Below are 25,269 nucleotides of genomic sequence, written 5' to 3'. Positions count from 1 at the left end.
GGGCTGCAGTGTTCCCTCTAAGTCATGGGTTCCCAAACTGGGGGGCGTGAAGAAATTCCAGGGGGGCCCCCTAAGGCAACCCCCCCAATCAAGTTTTGCTGCCCTGGTCAGTTCCTTTCCCCCTCCCCACTAAGTTTTGCTGCTATTTTTTGGGCAGCAGGGGTGTGGTGCTGAAAAGAGGTGTGGTGCGGAAAAGTTTGGGAACCACTGCTCTAAGCTGAGCAGCAGCACAGCTTGACAGGTGATTCATCAGCCCTGCCCAGTCAGCCAGCTTCCTGCTCAGAGCCCTGGACCTCTGACTAGGTGGGGCTGCCGCACAGCTTAGAAGAAACACCTGTGGGCTCCCATAATTTGGAAGCCCAAGTCCCAATGATTTTCCACAGGACTTTCACTCTCCGTCACAGCTGTGCTGTTAAAAGCCCGGAGCCCATTGAAGAGTGAAGAGCAATTTCCAGATCTTATTGTTCTAGGTGCCTAACTTGACACACTCTAAAAGAGCCTGATTTTCAGAGGATGGATGCACTTCCTGGGCATCAGATCCCTTTAAGCTGTATGTCAGGCACACCTCCCCAGAGTTTCTACCAAGGGTCAGGATCAGTGCTGTTCAGGCGATAGCAGTACAAGCTTAGCCCTGACCCTGATATGATGGAGCCACCTGTAGCGGTAGTGGAGTTTAATCTCCATTCTCTCTCAGTGCTTTAACCTTGCTAATAAGAGCTGCCAAATGCACTGTGGACATGAGTCCCTGGGGGAGCTGGATTGAATCTCCAACAAAGGCTCTGACTCAGCAAAGCACTTACGTATGTGCTTATCTTTAAGCAGCAATGGGACCAGTCTTTCCTAGGGTCTAGAAAACTGGACTGGGAGTCAGGAGACCAGGGTTGGTTTTATTCCTAACTACCATTGGCCTGCTGGATGACCCCTCCCTGTGCCTCAGTTTCCCCCTTCCAACACTGACCTCCTCTGTAAAATGCTTTGAGAGCTGATAGACGCATTAGGTATTACAAAGTGCCAGGGAAATCAAAGGTAAACACCTCAGTTCCCAGCTCAACAAGAGCTCACATGGGTTGCAGAAGAGAAGTAAAATAATTACTAACCGCCACAGTATCCTGGCTGAGGAATCCTGATAGGCTCCCGGTTCCATAATGGATGGCGAAATCGGTGCCATTCTTCTGGTACGTACTGGATTTGTCTGAGTTGTATTTGTGATGTATCACTGCAGCAAGGAATAGGCACAGAGGAGGTACATGCAATATTAACACTGCTCAGCAATTTATAGTGTGTTGTTTGTTTAAAATGCTGGTCAGGCATTAGCCAATTAACTAAGCAAAATCTCAAAACGTTGAGGATAGATAGATATCAGGAAGGCCTAATAATGAAGTTTCACAATCCAACTGCAAGGTGCAATAGGGGATTATCATCCCATTTTACACCGGGGGAGGTAGTGGAGAAGCAGAGAAGTAAAGGTTACACGAAAGTCAGCAGTGGAACACAGATCAAGAAAGTGAGGACTTCCAGACTCATGACCCAACGCTCATAACTTAGTCTGCCCTACTCTTAGAAGTCCATGCATGTTGAAGGAGAGGCTAAGCAGAGCCCTGATTCTTACATATGCCAAATCTGGAATGCCTTACAAAGCATCTCTGACAGGCAAGGAATTCAATTATGAGATCCAATGTAGCACTTCAATAGGATTTGGCCACAGGATTTAGAGACTAGACTACACATGGCTGAGGTGTCAGGGGACATTAGAAACCACCCAAGTGATGCTCAAATCACCGTAACTGCCCCCAAGAGGAAGATGCTTTGTGCTATGGAGGATATGGGTGAATTTAAGTATATAGAGGTATTAACACAAACATTTTATATTCACTCATTGAGATCATAGTTTCTCTTTCTTAAAGGTGATCTGGAGAAGATCTTTTAAAAAAAAAATGGTTTTCTGCCTCTTTTGCTTCTTCACCTGGAAAGCTTTAGTTTAAAAATAAAATGAAAAAAAAAAAAAAAAAGGCAGAGAAAGGGGGGGATGGTAAGAAAGAAGAGAGTCTTCCCCCAGACCTATTTGTTCTATACCTTAGGACAGCGGTCTCCAACCTTTTTAAGCACAAGATCACTTTTTGAATTTAAGTGCAATCCAAGAGCTACCTCAAACCCAAATACTGTTGCCCCACCTCCTTTGTGTGCCTTTTCTGAGGAACCACCCCTGCTCACTCGATCCTTCCTCCCTCACTTTCACCATCTGGGGCAGAGGGTTGGGGTGCAGGCTTTAGTCTTGGATTAAGGGATTTGGAGTGTGAGAGGGGCTCGGAGATGAGCTCGGGGCAGGCAGCTAGGATGTAGGAGGTGGTTCTAGGTGCAGGCTCTGGAAGGGCATTTGGATGCAGGGGCTAAGACAGGAGCTTGGGGTGCAAGAGGGGGTTCATGACTGGGGTAGGAGTATGGGATGTGGGCTCCAGTGGGGCACACCTTACCTCAGGTGGCTCCTGGGTGGTGGTGCACTGGGGCTAAGGCAGGCTCATCCCTGCCCTGGCCCTGCACCACTCCCAAAAGCAGCCAAACTCCATCCCAAGTCTTGTTGTGCCCCCTCTGCTCTGGTGAGAAAGTGGGAGGGGGGGAACCTTGATATCAACCCCCGTCCTCTGCCTCCCCTGCCCTACAGAGAAAGCAGGAGGCTCCTAAGGGAACAGCTCCCAGGCAAAGGGCAGGAGATGAGCAGCAGTGGGAGAACAGACAGCTGAAGTGCTGACACTTGATAGCCTTTTGACCAAGCCAGTCAGGATCACCTGTCAGAGGCTCCAAGATCTACCAGTAGAGCCTAATCTACTGGTTGGTGACCACTGCCGTAGGAAGACCCGGGATTTTATTTCTTCTCCTGTTTTGCTCAAGGACCTAAATGGAGGTTTCAGCAGATATGAATTTTTTTAAATTAAAATCCCAGAGACAAGAAGTTAGTAGCAACATCTTTGTTCCCAAATATCTATTCATTCCTGGAGTTAAATAGGTCAAAAGACAAAACAAGCCAAAAAGACAGGATCACTGCCTAGCACCTTGTATATAATCACTTATGTCTGTGCAAACAATTCCAGTTTGGGGGCATTTTACATTTGCTTTGCATGGGAGTGAAATGAGCTGGGTAAGATGCACATTGAGAATCAGGACCACAGAGCTACATATACAGGCTAAAAATCTTTCCCTCTCCAATGCTTGGCTCTCTTATCCTTGGCTTTTGTGTTGGCACTGTTTCCCTAGTTTTCTAGCTGTGCAAAGTCTCCAAGATAGACCAGTCCTGAGTCAGAGTCTCCAGCCTAGATGAGACCCAAATCTCCAATATAGAAAAACAAGTGGGAAACAAACCCACTTAAAAATATCCTCCTGCCAACCACAATACATCATAAAAGGCACAAGTCCAATACACCACCCCACCCCACTTTGCAGGTCACCTTTCATGTTTGTGTACTTGCTGGCTCCATTTTGCTTAAGTAGCACATTTGGTGGCTTTTAAAAGGCATTTTACCACAGTTGGGTTTGACACCTTCTTTGTGGATTTATTATACTGGAACATCCCAGGGTGAAAACCTTGTAATTTATAAGCCTTTGTTTTAAGCCACAACATTCTTCTAAAAGCAGTTATTAATTATGGATCCATAAACATGTGCATGCACAGTCTATGCCGTAATAAACTAGAAACTAGGACAGTCCGTATCGGATCTAGCAAGATAGGCTTTTTTGACAGCACTAAGCAATAGGACAACACAGCTATAATCTGGGGACATGGAATGGCTCATTACCCAGTCAAGGTCATTCAAAAAAGAATTAGTGTGTAGAGGAGCCAGAGAGGGGGAATGAAATGAAGAGGACAGAGCTAGGGGAGATATGGGAGAAGGAAGGGTCAGCAACTCATCAGCACACTAGACCAGGACCCAGGACCCATGGGTACTAATCCTGGTTTTGCTGGTGACCATGGGCAAAGGTGCTTTGCCTTCTGTGTCACACAAAATGGAGATAAAGATACTGACACCTCCTCTGTAAAGGGTTTGAGATCTACAGAAGAAGACTGAGGCAAGAGTTAGGCATTATTGCTACTTTCTATTTCACTCACTCCCGACCACCAATACCACTTCTCCATTTTAGATTGGCCATCTGCCTAGACTTTCCTATTTCCTGCTCCTTTGTTCAAAGGGGGTGCCAGCGCCCAGATATCAGCCCTGTGCTCCACTAACGGTGTGAAACTCATCACAGGATATGAAAAAGAGCTTGCGCTGGTGAGTCTGAAAAGAGCAAAATATCAACAAGAAAACCCCTGCACTCTCCAGGCCCGTGGAGCAGGACAAAATTAAGGGAAGGGGAAAGGGGTCTCTTCTTTTGAGGACCTAGTGGCCGCAGGTACCAAAGACAGGCAACATCTCTGCAGTCCCAGAGCTATTTGTGTCTAGCTTAGCCACGCTGCATCTGCCTAAGCTGGAGGAGCCATTCTGCAACCTGGCAAGCAAGCAAGAGCATTAAAGCATTCTGTGCATCACCCGGATCATTTCCTTGCCCCGCCCCACCCCAGGCCAAGAAGTCTGCAGGACAGACATGTTTGGAGGCTTCTGGTTGCTTTCTGCAAGCCAGGGATTTTCAGATTCTCCCTGGCATGGTTGGACCTTCAGTCCCTCTTTGGGGCCTAGCCTGGATAGGTGAGGAAACTCAAGGACTGCTGGAGGTCCGGATGCCAGGCAGCTCTGCAGCACAAAAACCACTTACAGCATGCGATGTCCAGGAGGTGGCAATGAACAGAGGGCACCCAGAGGTTGGATGAGCCAGTGTCAAAGACCACGGTGAACTTTTGCGGTGGGGTCCCAATGCCAATCTCGCCGTAGTACTGCGCCTGAGGGAGGAGAGAGAAGGGAGGGGAGAGAAGAGGCATTTTAATATAGGTACAAGTTTCTGGTGATAAGCAGGTCATTGCCATGGGCTCTCGCTCAAAACGTCATCAAATAGGATAACCCTGTAGTGCTGATGCATACACAACCTTGCAGTAGGTACAAGAGTGCAACCCAAGTAGGAGCGCGAAATGGTGTGGTGGTCCCAGAAAGGAAAAGGGGCCACCACAACTGGTTTTCTGCATACAAGAGCCAGGGCTGGCATTAAGGGGGGGGGGGGGCAAGCAGGGCAAAGCTAAGTTGCGCAGGGTTTGGCTTAAGCACCAGGCTGTGGAGCATGGAGCCCCAATGAGTCTAATGCCAGCCACACTTGGCGGAATCCCTGAAACTTGTGCATGGTCCCCCCCCCCCCCCCTCCCAAGGGGCACCAGAGCCCTGGTTGAGGAACACTGGAGTGGACAAGTGCTGGCGGGAGTGAACTCATAATCACTCCAGTACCAGCCTCTTCCAGCAGGGGTCACTTGTAGGGGAGCGTTGAGCATATTAGCTACTATGTGTGGGGAACTCAGAGCTTCTCCAACCCCAGCCTCTCCCGGGAGGAATTTAGGGAGGAACTGCAGTAAGTTCCAAAGAGCCTAACTCCCACTGATTTCAGGCCTATGAAAATTGAGCCTCACCCAGCAAGAGTCACTGCAAGGAACAGCAGAGTCTCCAATAGATACAGTAGCACCCAAATACGTCACAATGTTGCATGCTGGGCAGGAGTCTCCCTCTCTCCTCTCCTCAGGCCACACAGCGACAGAGTGCTGGAAGGAGGGCCGGGCCTGTGAGGATATTCTACTGCAGTGGTTCTCAAGTCATGGGTTGGGACTCCAAAGTGGGCCGTAAATTTGGGGGCCTGTGGGATCACTTGGGTCGGTTTAGACTTGTTGGAGCCGAGGGCCAAAGCCCAAGGGCTTCAGCGCCGGATAGCAGGGATATAAAAGCCCATTTAAAAGGTTAACCAGTTAAACCACATGTTTAACCACCTGCCCTCCCGGCCGTATGGTAGGCCCAAGGCTCATCACACTGCATGGGGGGAGGGCAGCTGCTCCAGCCAGTCCACATACTGGTTAACCGGTTACCCCAGCAAGCATGCCAGTAAGGCATGATAACTCCTGATGCCCTGGAGTTTTAGCTTCCCCATCCTGAGGTGGTGGGGTTTGGGCAGGCTCAGGCATTGGTCCCCTCTCCGAGGCTCATGTAGTAAGTTGTATCATCAGAAGAAGATTGCAGTGCAATAAAGTTGGAGAATCTCTGCTCTGTAGTACCAGTCATAAGTTCTGGGCTCTGTTCCCAGTTCTGCTACAGGGTTCCTGCATGACCTTAGCCAAGTCACTTAATCTCTTGGTACTTCCATTCTCCCCTTTTGAAACAGTGGCAATATTCCCTTCGCCTGTCTGTTTCTCACTAGGTGTTTGCCCAGCACCTAGCACAATAGGGTCAAGGCTTCTAAGAGCTACCACAACACAAACAGAAGGAAACTCATCAGCCCACACCTGGACGTTAACATTTCACTGAGTGAGGCAACTTCCAGTTATATTTTTCCGCTTCTTAAAGTGTCTGTCTCATCTGCTGAGCATCTGCAGTCAGCTCTTACTACAGGGGTGGGGACCTTTTTTGGGGTGGGGCTGCGACGTGGCCCCCGACTAAGGAGAATGGCACTCCCCCTAAGCTCTGGCGTGCAAGGGGAATGTGGGGACCCAAGCTAGTCAAGTTTGTGCTTTCCAGCCCTGCAGTGGGGGGCTAGAGCACCAACACAGGCTCCCCAATGTTGGGGGGGAAGGAGAGGGGGGCGCTGAGCCTCAGGGGCCTGATCCAGGCAAGGTGGGGGCTGCATCTGGCCCGCAAGCCTGAGATTCCCCATCCCTGTCTTAGCAGGTAATAACATCAGGAAAACTATGCATGAAATAGAGCAGGTCCTTCTAAGTCAGTATGTGAAGCCTCTGCCTTTGGTGCTCTGCTGGGTGCCTGTGAATGGATATGGGGCTGTCCCCACTCAGCTCCTCCCAAGCAGAGCAAAACCGCACAGATCAATTCATCCGACAGATGGAGGCACACCTCAGTGGAGGTTTTAGCCTGCCCAGAAAAGCCTGGCATCCTGCTGGTTTCTTACCTGCTCAGTCTCACTCATTTTAAAATACACATTTACATTTTAGAACATTTAAAACACAGCATCAGTGCCACAAAAATGTGCTGCCCCCCAAAAAGCGCCGTGGGCATCCATCTCCCTGAACTTTTGTTCTAACCCCCATATGCAGGGCTGCATTACACTTGCATGTCCCTGTGGTAGATTTCCTAGGTTAAGGCCAAGTTTTGGCTCTTTTGAAGTAAGTTTCTAACCTGTATGACAGTGCAGACAACCTCCCCTATGTGAACCAAGCATGCAGGGATGCAGAGCTGGCAGAGGCTGTGGATAGCCAGCTCTGGTGCCTCTGCTCTGCCAAGCTGCAACAGAGTGACTTGGCACCACTGCAGTGCCCATTTGCATTGGTGCCATTCCAAGAATCAGGTCAGATCCAGTCCTGCCAACACTGGACAACACTTGTAAGAGCATATACAGATAGATGTAGCGTAGCAGGGAACTTCCAAGCACCATTGCAACTTTGTGCATGAGAGAGAGAAAGGCTCAATTTTCCTTCCAGCAGGCAGGGGATAGATAGTACAGTACGGAATACACACCAATTATACCTGCCTGGATTGGTTTGAAAGAAGCCCTTGAGCAGAGATCAAAGATTCCAAGAAGGACCTCCAGGTGTTAGACTGGCTTTTCATGTGGGTAATGCCTTTCCATCCTTCTTATCGGTCTCTGGCTAGATAAAATGGGTGAAGTAATATCTTTTATTGAACCAACCTCTGGCAGCAAGAGACAAGCTTTCAAGCCTACACAGAACTCTTCTTCAGATCTTTGGCTACTAGTATTATTCCAGAGGCACACAGACATCTGGAAAGATTTTCAACCTCTCTTTGAGAGAGAGTGGGAAAGGGAAAAAAAAAGTCAGGAATACTCAGAGACAGGATGATTTATTTATTCATTGGAGGGAGGGAGGCAGAAGGAAAGCCAAAACAAAAATTAGAGGGGAAAAAGGTAGAGAAGTGGCAGAAGGAGAGAAAAGGAAGAACATACGCAAATGCTGAAGACACCTTGCTCTATTATAGGACAGAAACAAAAAGGTGGAACAAAGCCAAGAAGGAAATAAAAGCTATTACAAAAGAGAGAGATAAGGTGAAATATTAATTAGAAAGCCAGCTGGCATGATGACAATTACAGTGCACAAGAGTCCTATTCCTGCACAGTTCAAGGAGTGGGGAGTAACAGCACAAGTATTTCCCACCCTGGCTGGCAGGCTAGTAGGTAATCAGAAACTTTCAAGTGTCAGGTGTAGAAGATAGTTGTGGAAGCCTGGGGGAAGCCAGGCGTGAAGGAAAAGACCCCCACCCCTTGTGCCTGGAGCCAAGAATGGGGATGGGAGAGGTGTTGTCAGTCTTGTGAGGAAGAGCTGCCACAGCAGTTTAGAAGCAACCTTGGAGTCTAGTTTATCAGCCAGCAAAGCCTGGGAGTTGGCTGGAGGCACTGGACTGCAGAGCTGATGAACACAGAGATGGCAGTACAAAGTACAGCCAGTTAGGCAGGGTTGATGCTCCTGTTCAGGCAGCATCCCCTGGCAGTGGCAAAATTTTACTTATCCCAATGGAAGTGACTGCAGGGGATGGGGAGGGAAGGGAAGGGCAGTCCCCTCCCAGCATGCTAAAGGCAGAAGAAAACCGAGAACGGAGGCAGCTCATAGGTGCAAGGCACACAGATGTTCTCAGGTTGCTTTTACTGAGACTCTCACACTAAGGGGCATGACTCCATGCCCTCCTAAACTTTCTTCCTGGTGTCAGGAACTACTGGGATTGGGAGGGCTAAGGAAAGCCACAGGGAAAGTAGGGACTGCTATACCAGGGGAAGGGGGTAAAATGAGGTTCAGCTGGAGCTGCTCATCCTCCTGCCTGGACTTGGAACCCCACGCCCTCCGCCCACTGCCCCCACACTCTGGAGGCAATAGGACCCAGACAGTGACTTCTCCTGGCCCTTCCTGCCTCATGTGGTCTTGGGGAAAACAAGCTGCAGTGAGGAATGAGCCAGAGACTCAAGTCCAGCTGGTAGGAGCACCTGCTGACGCAGCCAGAACAGGCACCTTCTGAGTACCAAGAACTCTTTTTGCCCTGGGCCGATTGTGTGGTCAGGCCCTTCTCCCAACCTGCACCTGTCTTGTTTTATTTAGATTGCAAACTTGCTGGGGCAGGCACCATCTGCTACTCCGTGTCTCTACAGTGCCTAGCAGAGTGGGGGCCCCATTCTTGATTGGTCCTTAGGCACTGCCGTAATAAACATGATTAATTGTAATAAGGGAAAGCCAGGCAACTTAGAAGTCAGAGCAGTTTACAGGATCAGGACCTTAAAAAGGGAAATTTAGGACATGGGTTCCCAAACTGGGGGGCATGAGGCCCACCCAGCCTCCTCCCCTTCCCCGCCCCCATCAATCCCCTCCCCAGGTTTTGCTGCTATTTTTGTTTCTCCACCCAGGTCAGTTCCTTTCTTGTTTTGTTTTTTGTTCAACAAGTTTTGCTGCTGTTGGGGGGGGGGGGGGGGGAGGCATGAGGGTTTCCTCAAAAAAAAAAAAATCAAAAAGGGGGCGTGATGCTGAAAAGTTTGGGAACCACTGATCTAGGAGGAAGGGAGGTCAATTTTGCCCTCATCTCCTATCCCAAACGGCTGGCACATCCCTGCAGCCCCTGAGAAAGGCAGAGCAGGGGGTCTCCACATGCTGCCTTTGCATGCAGACACCACTCCTGCAGCTCCCACTGATCAATAAACGGGAACCATGGACAGTAGAAGCTGTGGACTCACAGCCAACCCTCCCTACCTTCAGAGGGTCCCTTATCCCGCCCTTCTAATGCAGGAACCAGGTCCATCCCTGGGGCAGCGGGTGTTGGCTGCCCAACTGCTGCATGAGTGGGATGAAGCCCAACACCCTGTGCTCCAGAGGCTGAATGCCTTATCCCCAAGTCCACTCCACCTCCTTACCTTCGGCGGGTCCCTTATGCTGTGTTGGCTGTCTGGTCATTCCCAGGGATGATGGGTGGGAGGGGGGGGAGGAAGAGGGGGAGAGAGACTTGAGCTGCTGAGGGGGGAAAATGGGATTTGAACCCTACACCCCCCAAGCAAATACCTTATCCCCTAAGCCACTCCAGAACCCAGCCTGTGAAATTGCTTTGTGTAGCCACCTACATCAAGGATGTGTCCTAAACACTTAGAGCAGGTTTGTAAGGCAGCTTGGATCACTACATAGTTAGTGACGCATTACACCAATGGGAAGGCAGCAGTGCTCTAGGATTATTGCTACAACTCACCAAAAAAAAAAAAAAATTCACCTCTAGCGTGCAGGCAAGGAGGGATTAGCACTGAACATGTGGCTGACTGCATCAGTGTATGGAATCTGGCGCAAGATCCTCTACTGCCTTGTCCCTGGAGTGGCCATTTATACTACCACCAAGTGCTACCCAACCAGAACACCGCACTAGCTTAGACTGGGGTAGGGTTTGTGCAGGTTCTGGGAGAGGGTTTAAACAGCCACGCAGAGACAGTCTTTCCCGCAACAGCAGTTCTGAGCGACTGACCAGGAGAGCCAATTACACGCAGCATGATAAGAGGCTGAATGGAGGTGTAGCCAGAGTACCACAGGGAGGCTGAACAACATGAAATGCTCTGTTGGATGGATTTAAAAAAAAAAAAAGCGTGCACGCCTTATCTGAAGGAGTTTCACACATAAGAACTCATCTGATCTGATCAGAAGAGCCCCCGGGCCAGTTTTCCATTGGCTCGCCAGCAATAGGCTGACTTGCATTCACAAGGGAAGGCATCATGGATGGGCCAGTGAGTCAGCATGTATTCTGTGTTGTTTTTTTAATGCCTGTCCAAACCCAGCACACCTCAAAGGTCACACAATAGTGGTGGTGAAGATTTTCACTCCTCTGCATTCTTCCCCTGGGGAAAAGGAGACATTAGACAATGACCCAAAGATCAGCTTACTTTAATATCAGAGGAGGAGGAGGAGGGCGGCTCTGGGTTGATGTAACAAAAAAAAAAAAAAAAAAAAAAACCACCACAACAACAACAACCAAAGGAGTCCTGTGGCACCTTAGAGATTAACAGATGAGATAGATGAGGCTTTAGCATCAACACCTTAACTGGAACCAAGTCAGGAAACCCAGTTACAACATGCTTGTTCCATGACCTGATTACATTGTAGATACAAGTTGGCACCACCAATACGTAACCATGTTGTAATTGGGTCAGGTGACAAAAGTACCTGACTGGATTAGAAGACAGACACGATTACAGAGAAAAAGCTTCCAGTCTTTTTCCTCCACTCAAGGATCTTTTAAAGCATCCTTCCATAACCCACAAATGCCTCTCTACTAAGAGTGACCCATTTCTACCTTGTCACTGACGGTCACAGTCATGGTCAAATCCTCACCACGTAATGAGCTATTTAAACTCTCAGAGGCCAGCCAGAGCACTGTAAATGCCTAATCTGTCAAGTCAGACAAGCTGATGGGGGAGGACAGATCTTTAATTGGACCAGCTTCTGTTGAGGAGAAAGGAGTTTGAGCTACACAGAGCAGTTCTTCACATTTTGGTCACCATTGCACGTTGACCTAAAGATATTAGTGACCAGGTGGGTGGAAGAATATCTTGCACCAACATAGTTACCACACCCCTGCAAATAGTAGAACGGACAAGAAAAGCTGTGCAGACACCCCAACTTCTGAAGAGAGCTTGAACTTTTGGAATTGAGCAGAACTTTCAAACACATGCTAATCCTTGCAGGTTGACTTTGCAGCCAATCCAGTAAAGTACTTCAGCACACAAGCAGATTACTGATCCCAGTAGGGCTGAGTGCATGCTTAAACTGAAGCACATACTTGGGTGCTTTGGTGGGACAGGCTCTGCCACAGGATGAGCTGGGCCTATATGGACCTGTGTCTTCAGCCACATGACCCCACCACCTGATTGAAGTAGAAGCTAGAATTGGGGGCTGGAATCTTTGATCAACTCAGCTCACGCTACAACAGGGCCACAGAACGTAGACTCAAAGGGTTATTTTAGGTTCTACTGGCTACAGTGGAACCCCACTGGGGTGTTCTGGTACCTGGGAATGGCAGGACTGCAGCAGTACTCTAGACACGCACCCCTTCCGTATGCCATGCCTCTGTGCTGGAAGTCAGACGGGTGACCCACAGCTGGCCATGCCAGTTCCATGCCCATCTGCAGATTCTCAAGGGGAAATCCTTAGGTAGCCGGGTAAGTTGGCTGTCAGATTGCTTGCACTGCTCAGTTGGTGCCAAGTGTCCTTCATGTGAGCCATGATCGGCCAACAGTCTCTCCTCAAGGACCTCAACAGCTAAGTGGATAGACCAGAACCAAATACACTGTAGACAACACACAGGAAGTGCTATGTGCTTTAATACTGATGAGCTTCACGGCAGAGATACTTGAACCCCAGAACACAGATATACTGCTTCCCTCAGCCAGTGAGGGTGTCCTATGTGTAGGGATGCAGGACTAGGTTGACACACTTAAAGCCACGATGAGACCACCTGGCACGTCATTCTCAGGACACCAGACATCTCAACGCCTCTGTGATGCAGTCTCCATTGCACATCGCACCCACATGGATACTTCGGGTAATGAGGTTTAGAGGGTCCTCCAATCTCTTAGCACTTGGGGTGGGGTTCTGGCATGCCAGTGGAGTCTTCCTACATTAGGGCTAAGGCACGAATGTCTCCCCCTCCCCGAGTTACTTATCTTGGAAAGGGAAAAGCCCAAACAAGCCACTAGGAACCTCACAAAGCAGACTTGAAAGCCATGCTGTGTCCACTAACAGATGCAGAGTCTCCCCCGAGGGACAGCACTGGGGGCTATTCTGTGGTATGAGAGAGCCAGAAGCTCAGGGAGAGGGGAATACGATGAGTCAGGGGAATACGATGAGTCAGGGGACCAAGACTCAGGGCAGCCTCTCAGAGAAACTTGGGCAGGATCTTCTGCCCATCTAACAAGGGGACAATGGCCTAAAGTGGGCTGGCAAGTGGCAACATGCAGGAGAGTGTGTTTCAGGCGAACGGGTGGAACCTTGTTATTTTTAACTCTTCAAGCATAGGGCATGCAGAACTGAGTGGGAAGGGGAGGGGCAAAAAGTTGGAGGTGGGGGTGGATTAAGAGACACAAGTGATACCATATATGAGCAGCACAATGATTCCTTAAAGGTTACAGATCCCCTCCCATCCAGTGGCTGTGCTTATGCTCTGTGCACTAGAAAGGACAGTCAAGTCAGAAGTACATGGCTACTCATCATGCTGACTTGTATTGTCTCATTATTTCCTGTAAGTGCCCCTGCTGTTGTCTCCCCTGTGGCCTCTTGCCTTTCTCTTCTGGGTTTGCACAGTGCCTCGCACACAGGGCTCCTGGTCCATGGCTAAGGCTGCAAGGCGCTATGGCAATACAACACACACACCCGAGCTACCCCAAAGGCCCGCTGTCTGTCCAGCTCCTGGGGTCCAGCGTTCTGGCCTGACATCACAAGAGGCGCGCACCCAAATGCCCCTGACTTTATGACTTAAGAATAAACCAAAAAGGGGTTGAAATCATAACTCGCACAACAATTTGCAGACAGAAAACCAGCCTGAGATGCAACTTCGCATCCACTCCCAACAAGCAAGAGCTGAAAAGGAGCATAAAGGGCTTTATAAGCAGCAGCCAAACATGTTTCGGAATCGCAGCCCACCGTTGTGCAATCCCCACCTCTCTCTGTTTCGAAATGGCTGATTAGCCAATCGGCCCCTCCTTGCTGATCCCAAGGGAGTTCCTACAAACAACCAGGTGCCTAGTCAAGGGAGAAAGAAACTGGAAACCTGACAAGAGCCCAGGAGGCTAGGGAGTGCAAGCCAGGAGCTGCCAAGATATCCCAGTTCCCAGGAGAGCACTCCACAAACACAGGACATGGCATGTTTGGTTGTTCACAAGTCCATGCCTCCAGTTCTTTGAGCTTGAAATTCCACCTGTTTTGTAAGAACCATGGTGGACTGGGCACTGAAATGAAGAGGCCTCAATTTTGGGGTACCCACCCTGAGGCTAATTTTCAGAAGTGCTGAGCACCCACAAATTTAACTCAAGTTAATAGGCGCTGCAGGGGCTCAGCAAAAACTTAGAAGTAAAAACCAACCAACCAACCAACCAACCAACCAACCAACCAACCAACCACACACACACACACACACCACGACCCCATTCCTCCCAAAACAACAGACCAAAAAAAACCAAAAATCCCCCCCACACACAGGCCACTACCTTTAACTTACAGCATCCAAGTTAGAAAAGTTTGGCGTAACTAAACAGACTAACTACACAGTTGGTTAGACATAAGGTCTGGAAAGTACGAAGCAGTGAGTGGCAAAAGGAAATAGGCAGTGGTGAGGCTACAGCACAGCTGTGGGGGAGGTGGTGTGATATGAATCAAGAGCAGAGACATGGGAGGTGGGGGGTAGAGCTGTGCTTCCGCTCAAGGATCTGAACAGGAACTTGAAGTTTCTGGTTACATGAAGGATAAATAGGTAACTCTAGAGCCGTGGTGTCCAATGCGCTAGCCACTAACGGCTACTTGACCGGTTGAGTGTGGCTAGTTCATTACTGCAGTCAATTTATTTCATCTATGACTCCCACTGGATTGACTGCTCCCTGCCAGCCAGCAGGGCGACATGCCCTAATATTATAATGAGCATATGTACCAATGCCCCTTATTGGATGGAGGACTATAACCATGTTTCATGAACCCTATACTGCTAAGAGCTAAATTAGGTTCCCTTATTAGTCCAAGAGGGGACATTTCCTTTTGAAGTGGGTTCTACAGATTAGAACCCTCAAGATGTACACCATGGCAGAATTCACAGACACTGTTACAATACGACACTGCAGTTAGCCAGACCGTTCTTGCGCTACCAATTCCCACAGCTTTATGTGCAACATAGAGGAGATCTGATCCATTGCTAACGCCTACCATGTGTTTCTCCAGACAGGAGTTGAACTGAACCCCTCTCCAGCATTCCAGGTACATGAAAGTTCCCTAGCGAGGTTGAAAATGGATCTTCAGGAAACTGCCTAACTTTGTTCATTAATGGAACAATTTACTACAAAGACTCTCCTAATCTTCCCTCTCTCAATGTACTTGGCGTGAAGGCTATTTTCTCAGTCACCTCAGTGTAGCTTATTTCAAAATTGGGAGCGTCTACATGGCACTTATTTCGAAATAGAGCACTCTTCCTCCAACTTCCCTTGCTCCTCGTACAATGAGGACTACAGGAGTCAGAGTAAGAAGTCCTCCAGCTTGACGGTATTTTGACATTATTTCGAAATAACTGCCTGCTGGGTAGACAGACTAAGTTTATTTCAAAACAACATTAGTTATTTTGAAGTAATGTTGCTGTGTAGACATACCCTAAAAGTGCAATGGCAATTATGTGAGGAGACAAACAAACAAACAAAGATAGGAGCAAACCCAGCTAGTATGCTTTGATGGAAGGAACGCTGCACTCCAAAATATATCCAATGTTTGACTAATGCAAAATGGAACATTTTTTTCTGAATTCCTTTTCACTTGACCCTCATTACTACAGTTTCCAATATATATGCACACATGTATCATCTATCTGCCTTGCAGTTTTCTGGAGGCCCAGTCTCAAGTGCACTCAGCAAGCCAGACTTTCCAGACAGCTCATGCCCAGCTGGGGCCAGACTTTCCAAACAAGTCGGTTCCCAGCATCAACCTAAGTGATTCTTATAGACTTAGGCTCTGATCCAGCAAGTCCTTTAAACGTATGTTTAACTCTAATGGAGCTACTCAACAGCTTAAAGTAAAGCATGTGCTTATTTGCTTTGCTGGATCTGGGCCCTAAACAGCAGCAACAATTCTTTTCAACCACAGAACTCACAGCACTTTATAAAAGAAATCCATTTTATAGATGGGAAGATCACTTCCCACCTTTATTCCCCCACCCCCCACATCATCCAGCAGCTCCTGCTGTGACCACACTGTACTTAAAGATGTTAATGTAAGGTAAGGAGGAGTATTTGGGGATGGGAGCGGAGGAAATATTGTTTTAGGTCAGCCATAAAAATACTGGCATATTGTGGGGGTCATCTGGATACCCACAGTAGTGCTGCTGACTTGAAGGTATACATTGTCTCCAAACCAGAAATGAAGGGTGAGGACAAAAGTGATAATATGCAACCAGTGTCTATTGCCCCATCATGATCAACCAGAACAACTCTGTGTTCTATACTTGGCTCTCTCAAATTCCAATTGAGTGGCCACAAGGGGCTTGTCTACACTGGCAAGTTACAGCATTGCAACTGTCTCATTCAGGGAGGTGGGGGAAAAACCCCTCACCCCAAGCAGAGCTAGTTACAGTGCTGTAAAGCACCAGTGTGGACTGTGCTCCGGCACTGTTCACTACTCTGGTCTGGAAGTAGTTTACCCAGAATGCAGAGAGAACTCTCAGTGCTCTGCTAGGGCCACAGAGCCATGTTACAGCACTGTCCCAGCTGTGCTTTAAATGTCAAGTGTAGACAAATCCAAGGACTAGTAATACTAACAGCTACCTCTCCCTCCTGCTTGAGGCATTCAGTGAAAACAACAATTTGTTACACCCTTTGTTGGGCATGACAGGCAGTGGATTGTGGAACCACAAATCAGCTGAGAAATTGAGATATCTGCGTACAAAGGAAAAAGCTTCTACTGACAAATTATAAAGTCAGGGTAATTAGTAATGAGGCTGAGAAGAAATAGGTTGCAGAAGCAGTAATGTCTATTTTAAAGCTCTCTTGGGTGTGGCAGTGGCTTTATTAAAACTGTCAATGTTGAACAGCTGTAGCGCATCCTCCAAACTGTAGCTCTTCCATTCTGCATTGCATGGCCTTCTCCTCCCCCTGAGGTCAAATGAGGTGTTGCCATTGACTTCTGTGGAAGTAGGTCTGGACACTAAGGCTCAGATCCTCAAAGGGAGTTAGCCCCTTATGTCCAGATTACCTAATCCCCGCAACAACTCTGTAAAGTAGGTTTTAATCATCAACATATGGGCAAAGTTTGGTGACAAAGTTTGGTAGAGTAGACAAAGCCTTAAACTCTCAAAACCATGAGAATGCACACTCTGCAGTGTGAATTTAGTCATGAAAAATACCCAGTTTTGGTGATAAAGCCTTCCACACCTACGAGAGACTCTTCCCCTCCCTTTACTGTTGACAAAGGGTCAGTGTAGACACATTTATTTTGCCCAGAGAAATGACTTCCTCCAGTATCCCACAATGCCTGCCCTGATGGCTGCACCCCTCTCCTTTCAAAGCTCCAGGAAGTAGCTGACAGTTGAGTGTGCTGATGCATTTGGGGAATTGGAGTACTCTTGTTCTGCCCTGCACTAGGAACACAACAGCAGGCAGACTGCTGTTGCATGGGGAGGCTGGAGAGACTGATATGCTGCTTTGACATTCCTCAGCATGCAGAGCTCAAAGAGCTACTCTTCATGCTACCCCAAGAGCCGAGGAGGCTGGGGGAGACCTTGGAGGGAATCCCAAGATGTGCAGGTGTAGATACATCTCTGTATTAATCGTTAGTCTCTGTATTAATAGTTTTCATATGAGTGTGGATCATCTTCATATAATCTCAGTGACATTTTTAACTTGGTAATTTTTCATATAGAACATAGAAACTTTGTATTAAGTCTTGGTCACTGCTTAAAAAACAAACAAACAAAAAACACCCCCCACACACCAAACAAACAAAGGTGCCAATACTCCAGGGGAAAAGAGTTCTGACTGGAGGTGCTGGTACTGCATCTGGAGGTGCCAGTACTGTGTACCGCACAGTACAGTCACAAAAAAGCACTGGTCTTGGTAGAATAGTCCCTAAAAATAAGGTAAAAAGAATCTTTGTACCAGAATAGATCTTTCCCTTTTTACTTAAAGGATTGCCCTGTTAAATGAATGAGATGCAAATGGATACGGCATGAAATGCAAGCACCTCAGGACAGTTGCAAAGGTTGGAGAGGGGATAGAAGCCAGATCTAAGGACAATGAGACCTGCTAAGTGGGTTGATTGAAAGAAGACTGGACATGTGGACGGCCTTAGGAGTCAGCAGCAAGTGCTTGCTTTTGGAAGCCCCCTCTTTGAAGATGAACGTGGCAGCATTAAGACAACACCCAAAAGGCGCCATAGACGACTAACTGACTATACATAGGATAACCCAGATTTTGCATATGCATGAAAATAGATTTGCATGGGAGGGAAGTACAATAAAAATCTAAAGTATCTTGCAGGAGGACCCCAGGGTTGTGTCTTGTCAACATGGATCTGGATAGATGGGTTCCACCCCTATTGCACGTAACTCACCTGGCCAGTGCTATCAGAGGGAGCAACAGACTGGTAACAACAAGATGTAGTGTGCTGTGTGTGTGTGGGGGGGGGGATATATATCATATGCATGTGTTAAGGGTTGATTGCTATACGTATTACCAATAAGTGTCCCCCCCCCCCCCCGAAAGATCCTATGCAGTACTTCAAGTACACCACAGGTACCAGCTCAACATTGTGCTGTGGGATACATACCCACAATGCATTGCTCACCCTGTTGATGATGGTGCCCTCTAATATAGACAATCTGTCAGAGGGAGCAAGTGTGAACACCCTCTGGTGCTTTGTTTTGTCAGCTGTTGGACAGCAACACCAGCCTTATCAACAAAACTCTGTAATGCAGTTGTCCCTGACCTAGGAACACCTTTGGTCCAGACCCTGTCAGGGGAAGTGGCTCTGCACACAGAGGTTCCCCTTTGCTTCCCATCTGGGAGAGAAGAGGAGGGGGACAGTGACATACTGGTCTGGAGGCTCTCTCCCCACCACTCCCATAGCAGCGGGGGACATGGAGCCACATGTGCCCCTGGGAGCGGGGTGCCAGGTAAGTGCCGCACCCCACTCCTCTGACCCTTATCCCCCTCATGCACCCACCCTCCCTTCCAGACCCCATGCCCCCACTTCCCTTTATTACAGCAAACACCCATGATCCAGAAAATTGGGAAATAGGCTACACCAGATTATGAAAGAGAAGTTCAAGTGCAGTGCAGACAGAACCTGAGGCAGGGCAAAGGGGTTGCTGCAGAACAGAGACACCTAACTTTGGCAGGGCGAGTTTCCTTGGGAGTAGAGTCTGCAAACAAACAATGTCCATGGGCAGGGACATATCAAGGGGGAAGGCCTGAGCGTGATTCCGTATTCCCAGCCAAGCACCAGGCACTTGAGATTTGCAGCAGGATGAGTCGGTGGTCACTGTGGGCAAGCAACAGCTGCTTTGTCCTGCTCTGTGTGTGGTGAAGAGGTGCAGGTGACAAGTTTGCAGGTCAATGGGAACTCTTATGGCCCTGGCCCAGGGAACCCCTGCAATTCCACATCATGTCCCACAGAGCAATGAACCTGTACAATCAGCTGTGGTACTTACATCCATGTAGTTCTTTAGGGTTTCCGGAGTGGGCTCCCCTACGCCAGGAACACCCAGCTTGTATTTCAGGAGTTCGCCCATGGCATTCAGATCGGGGATTTCGCTCCCAGCTTCATTTAGGATGCGGCGAACTGAGGGGAACTTGGTCAGTGGGATTCTGTTTGGTAAACAAAGAGAAGCACAACGCCAGTTAGAGCAAGGAACCCTGCCAATGCCACACGATGGCATCCACCATCCCCACAGGTGGGGCTGGAGGCCACACAAAGCAAACAAACAATCTGCCAGTGCACAAGGAGCACTCACTTTACACAAATCTAAACCGTGCTGATATTTAATGATCTGAGGGACAGAATTTCCTTCCTCCTCCCCTCTCCCGAGGGTGACAGCACCTGCTGATCTGTGCTTAAAAATAAACACACACTAGGGCCTGTAGGGTTTTCGGGGACACATCTGCTGGTGCAAAATGGCACAGTTCCATGGAAGGGAACAGATCTGCCCGTTTACATCAGCAGAGAATTTGGCTCCTAACGACAGTGATGTTTACAGTGCAATTCCCAGGCGGGGCAAGCGTTGTTTTTCTGAAGCTTACTCTTGGATCTTATTTCTGGATCCTTAATAAGAGAATATGTAGCTCTTGGTGCTTTTTACATATGGATTTCAAATTGCTTTCTAGAGTGCTTTCCATTGATTTTTGTGGGCTTTGGACCAGGTGTTCCATTAGCAGGGTATACAGGAAACAGACCAGTCTCACTCTGAAGGGCTTGTAAAAGCTGCGTTTGGGGAGATGGCAGGAGTAGCATGTAGTGTTGTTCAGTTTGGAAAAAGGATTCCCTGTTCATCTGAATCAGGGAACCACAATATCAATCATCCTTACTGATCCGGCCATTGGATCCTACCATAGTTAACTCCTCAGACTAGCAACAACAGAAGAGAAGAAGTAGGTGCTGGCAGACCCCTAACTGCTAGGGATCTGCCAGCACCACTGAACTCCAGGCCCTCAGCCATTTCACTCAGATGGGGAAAGCACTGTCATGCTCAGGGCTCGTATTCGTATTCCTCTAATCATCTTCTGCAACTTCTAGTGCCAGTGGTTCTGCTCAAGAAAGTTGCCTGCCCCTTTGAGGTGTGGTAGCCAGCCTGCTCAAAACCATTCAGTCCCCTCTCCAGTGAGGCCATCCCCTTGGACACTGCTGTTTGTAAGGATGAGGTCAACTTCCTTCAAGGCTCTGTATTTCAGGTCCTGGCCACACTGGGAAATTGAACATGTCCTAGCAGCTGTCAAGCACCAGGGCTGTGCTGGTTGCTGGTGACCAGTAACAAAAATGTACTTTTGTTAAAACAGTTGGTGAAAATTGGTCAGAGTCCATAAACATCCAATGCACACAAGGGGCTTTAAATCTCCAGAACCAGGCAATTTACCACACACTGACTGCGGGGAAAGCTAACACTTATCTGAAGGCACTGTCTGTGTCAGTTATTGGCATTAGCCAATGTAGGGATGTTAATTTCAAGTAACTGATTAATTGAATAGTCAATGCATTTTGCATCAACTATTCAATAGGGCGCCTCTGCCTTTGAAGTGCAGCAATAGCTCTTGGGCTGTTGCTACACTTCAGAGGCGAAAGCGCTGTGTGGAACCCGGGATCAGCTGGGGAGTCTCCAGCTGATCCTGGGCTCCAAGGGGCACTGCCATTTTGAAACTCTGCATGCAGCCTGGGGACACGCCAGCTGGCCACTGAAGTGCTGTGACTTTGAAGCATCTCCTCCTCCTCCCCCACCTTGCTGCCTCTTTCTGATAGAGGCAGTAAGGAGGAGGGCAGGAGCAACTAGTCAACTAGCCTATCAGCTATCCCATAAGTACTTGCTTATCAGACAGTCAACTAGTTGTTCAAATCCCCAATTCAATGCAGCTAAAGAAAGTCAGTGTGCTGACAGAAAGCTTGAGCTTAGCTTACACAAGAAAAGGAAAATATACAGCTGGTTTGCTTATCACTACTTAGAACTCTGTAAAGACTCTACTGAGGTTGGAGGACAACTGCCCCTGCTTAGCACTCCCTAGACTCCTGACTCCCCGGGGCCAGATTCACTGCTCTCCTGCACTTCGCATAGTCATCTTCATGCCAGTGTTGTGCACACACTACTATTCTCATCTCAAAGCATTTTACACACACCTAGAACACTTCTGCATCACAGATCAAACAACAGATTTGAACAAGAGGGCATGTTGTTTCCACAACACACATTCTCTCTGCTCACCAGTTGCTTACTACCAACTAATCCTCCAGATTCAATGCTACATTGTTTCAGAGTAAATGGATACTCGGTGGGTGGCTTTTGCTTGTTTGTTTAAAATTGACACATTCACTATCAGTTTCAGCAACAAGATTGGGGGTGGGGAGTGGAGGGAGGGGAAACCCCTACTGACCACTAAATAATTCCTCAAATGTTAATAATCTTTCAGAAGATTTGCTTCTGTGAACTTCAGGCCCTGATAGCCAGAAGGGCTGAAAACCCAGAATTCCAGCAGAAGTCAAGTGCAAACCTCTTCTTAACAATCAGGCCCCTAGAAAGTTTTGCTCCTGTAAAAGGTCAATAAAACTTCTGAGAAATCGTCAAGATTTGAGGTTTAGCATTCAGGAATTTTCTTCCCTTGTCTTTGAAAAAGACAGGAATAGGTAACTGAAAGTTAACTCAAAACAGGCCTCCTCCAAAATACACATGTACTTTAGAATGATGCAGAAATGAATGTGGAGGACTTGCTGGTAGCAAGCGGCCAACTGAGCTGGACAGGTTTGCTTCCTTCTGGCCACATTCTCCTCACTTGTGCAGCCTCAACTCTAGCCAACTTCCATGGGGGCCAGGAACACTGAGCACAATGGCCCTGCTGAAAGGTGCTACAGAACCGGTAACAACACAGAGGGGCACACTACATGCACTTCTGCATAACAGGGAGCAAGACATTTAAAGGCACCCAGATGCCTCATCAGAGAAACTCCACCCAGATTGTGTACAACCAAAGGCATCGCCCAGAGGAAACCCATGGAAAAAGGCATCTGTGCATAACCAAGGACCAAATTTTAGCTCACGACCGATCATTTTCTTTTGCTTCTTTAGTTTCCCCTTCCACCGTCAGCAAGGGTTAGAAGCCAGGGAGACTGGCCCTTTGCTCTGGTAGGACTTTACCTGAGCCTGCAGCCAATTCGTGGAGTCCTGACCCCTGACCCTCCCTCCTCACCACTTATGATGGCAGAGAAATCAAACCTCCCATAAGCCAGCCATCCACACTCGGAAGAATCCCAGCCCCTGCTTGCCTCCCACCCTCCCCAGCTACCGCAGGCCGCCTGCCCCAGGCCAAGCACAGGCAGGATGCCTTCTCACGAGGGAGTGGTAGGTTTCCCAGGAGGCCTGGGCAGCTCTGCGGGGCTGTCCCCACCGGCTCCCAGCCCCGCTGTTTCCTAGGCTCCCCCAGCGCCCGCTCCCACCTGATCAGCGCCGAGCAGGAGCCCAGGAGGAGGGCCAGGAGCAGGGCGGAGGCGCGTGGTTCCATGGCTCCCGGCGTGGCCGCTGCTGCGCTGCGAAGTGATCCGGCTGCCGCCCCCTGCCCGCGCCTTTATCCGGGCAATGAGCGAGCGCTCCGGCGGAATCCTGTGACTGTCGGATCAGCTGACGGGGCTCCAATTGCAACCTGGCGTCACGTGATCGGCGACCCAGCCCGGGGCGGAGGCGGCGGGCGACAGGGTTTAACCCCGCGAGCGCCGCCGGCTGGAGGTTCGAGGCCGGACGTGCCGGCTGCTCTGGGTCTCGGGCGAAGCCAAGCACGCAAGCAGCGTGAGTTAGCTCCCGCCCCCCTCCGCCGCAGACAATCACGCGCCTGCCTTATTTTGCTGGCTGGGCCGGTTTGTGGGCCTTTAGGTTACAGGCCGGTCACAGGTTTGGGGCTTTTCTCTGCAGCCAGGAAGGCTCAAAACTTCATAATGAAAAAAGAAAAAAAAAAAAAGAGGAGGGGCTGGTGCGCTTGTAGGGCTGAGGAGAAACTCCAAACGTGACACGGCTTGCAAGAATTTGCAACACTGCTGGAGAGATTGGGCCATGTCTACCTCCCACTCACAATCATAACTTCCCTGTGGCAATCCATCACGGCAGCTGCTGGCAGGGCAAGAGAAGAGCAGGGCAGTATGTTGGTGCCTGCTCTGTTGGTCTCTCTTAGTGGATGCATAAGATGCCTTCAGGTAGATTTGAACCTTGGACCTCCGTGTAGAAACCACTACAGCTGGAGTGCTAGAGCCAGATAGCTCATCAGCTAGGCCAGCGGTGTCCAAACTTTTTTCAAAGAGGGCCAGATTTGATGAAGTGAACATGCATGAGGGCCGACCATTTTGCCTGACATTCTTTGAACCATTAAAATTAAATGAAAATTAATATTTTATGCAAAGTTTATTGCAAACGGCATACTTTTCATTTCATCACATGGATGACAAATCTAAACAGGTGTTAAATCACTCTGCCTTTCATATCTGAAGGCCAGATGAAAAAAAAATCCAGGAAGCTGAAATATATGTCAGGAACATTGTAAAGTACATTACATTTTCTTGGTAATAAAGGTTGTCTGTCAACTTTTAAGTTCAAAAAATATGAACAGGAACATAACACCAAGTATACATGTTGTGTCCAAATATATTTATAACTGATTTAGACCAACTGACATTAACTGAGATTTTACAATGTATTCATCTCAATACATATGGATTCGTTGGGGGGCCATAAAAGATAGATATTGCCAAATTACCTGGGGGGCCATATTAAACCGGAACACGGGCTGCAATTGGCCCACGGGCCGGACTTTGGACATGCCTGAGCTAGGCTATAGAGCTCCCTTGGTCTTAGCTCTGTCTGTAAGTGGTCTAAGTGCCACTGCATAGGACAGTGAAGCACATTAGGTGTGCAGGTTACATATGCACAGTTGGCCCAGTCATTTGACAGTGCTAGCTAGGGTTGCCAGGTTTTGAACTGGACAGTCCAATATTTGAGCTTTCTGTCTGGGAAACAAATTGAGAAAATATCAATGTCCGGTATTTTCCAAATAAGATGTAATGTAGATTGTGATGTAATGACAAGTGTGTCTGGTACTTTTGTTAAAACCATCTGGCAACCCTTGCCAACAGCAGCCAGGTAAAGAGCTGGTGAAAGTCAGTCAGCGGGCACTCTTCAAGGACATGCAGCATAGTCTGAAGTTGACTTCATCTACATTGCGGGTCGTGAGAGAACCCCCCTTTGAAAAGACAGGACACACTTTTGAAACCGGTTCAGGGATGAGCAGTGGTGCCTTTGCAGATGGTTGGGGAGGTGGCCAGAGAGTGACTGACAAGTGTCATCGCTGGTCACTCGTTATGCCAAGCAGATTCATATCTTTTGGTGGCATAAGGCAGTGGTGCTCAACCTTTTTCCATTCGTGATCTCAGGAAAATTTTTGTTGAGAAAAAAAAAATGCCACGGGAGCATTTTTTGTGGCCCCTTTATTTTAAAGCGCTGGTCTGCTGCCCGGAGCCAGGAAAAGAAAATGCAGGCTGGCTGCTGTGACCCCGCCCCCAGGAATACAGGCCACTGTGACCCTCAGGAAGACAGTTTGCGTATCACTGGCATAAGCAGGGCTCGACAAATACATTTGCCTGCTCGCCCGTGGTGAGTCGATTTTGCCAGCTGATGAGTGGGGGCGGACTGTCACAGTGGGCCATTGTAACAGGCTGGCCGAAGCTGGCACTATGGGCAGCACAGCTCCATCCGAGGA

The 25,269-nt window shown here is 48.6% G+C and overlaps 1 protein-coding gene across 1 annotated transcript in view; it reads right to left on the bottom strand.

The window, feature by feature from the left end:
• The window catches only part of CTSD (cathepsin D), a 39,333-nt gene extending 16,032 nt beyond the window's left edge, over positions 1 to 23,301 (bottom strand). Inside the window, exons 1-4 of the mRNA XM_006134928.4 lie at positions 22,967 to 23,301; positions 19,485 to 19,641; positions 4,744 to 4,867; positions 1,098 to 1,216 (exon numbers count right to left, since the gene is read on the bottom strand). Of these exons, the coding sequence (XP_006134990.1) occupies positions 1,098 to 1,216; positions 4,744 to 4,867; positions 19,485 to 19,641; positions 22,967 to 23,031 (465 nt within the window). The 5' untranslated portion in view covers positions 23,032 to 23,301. The remainder of the gene's footprint in view (positions 1 to 1,097; positions 1,217 to 4,743; positions 4,868 to 19,484; positions 19,642 to 22,966) is intronic.
• Between the last annotated feature and the right edge of the window lie 1,968 nt (positions 23,302 to 25,269).

The sequence above is a fragment of the Pelodiscus sinensis genome, chromosome 5 (assembly GCF_052426305.1).
Source record: "Pelodiscus sinensis isolate ZL-2025 chromosome 5, ASM5242630v1, whole genome shotgun sequence".
Taxonomy (NCBI): Eukaryota; Metazoa; Chordata; order Testudines; family Trionychidae; genus Pelodiscus; species Pelodiscus sinensis.
Note: the sequence above shows the minus strand (reverse complement) of the source record. Positions and strands in the feature narration are given on the sequence as shown.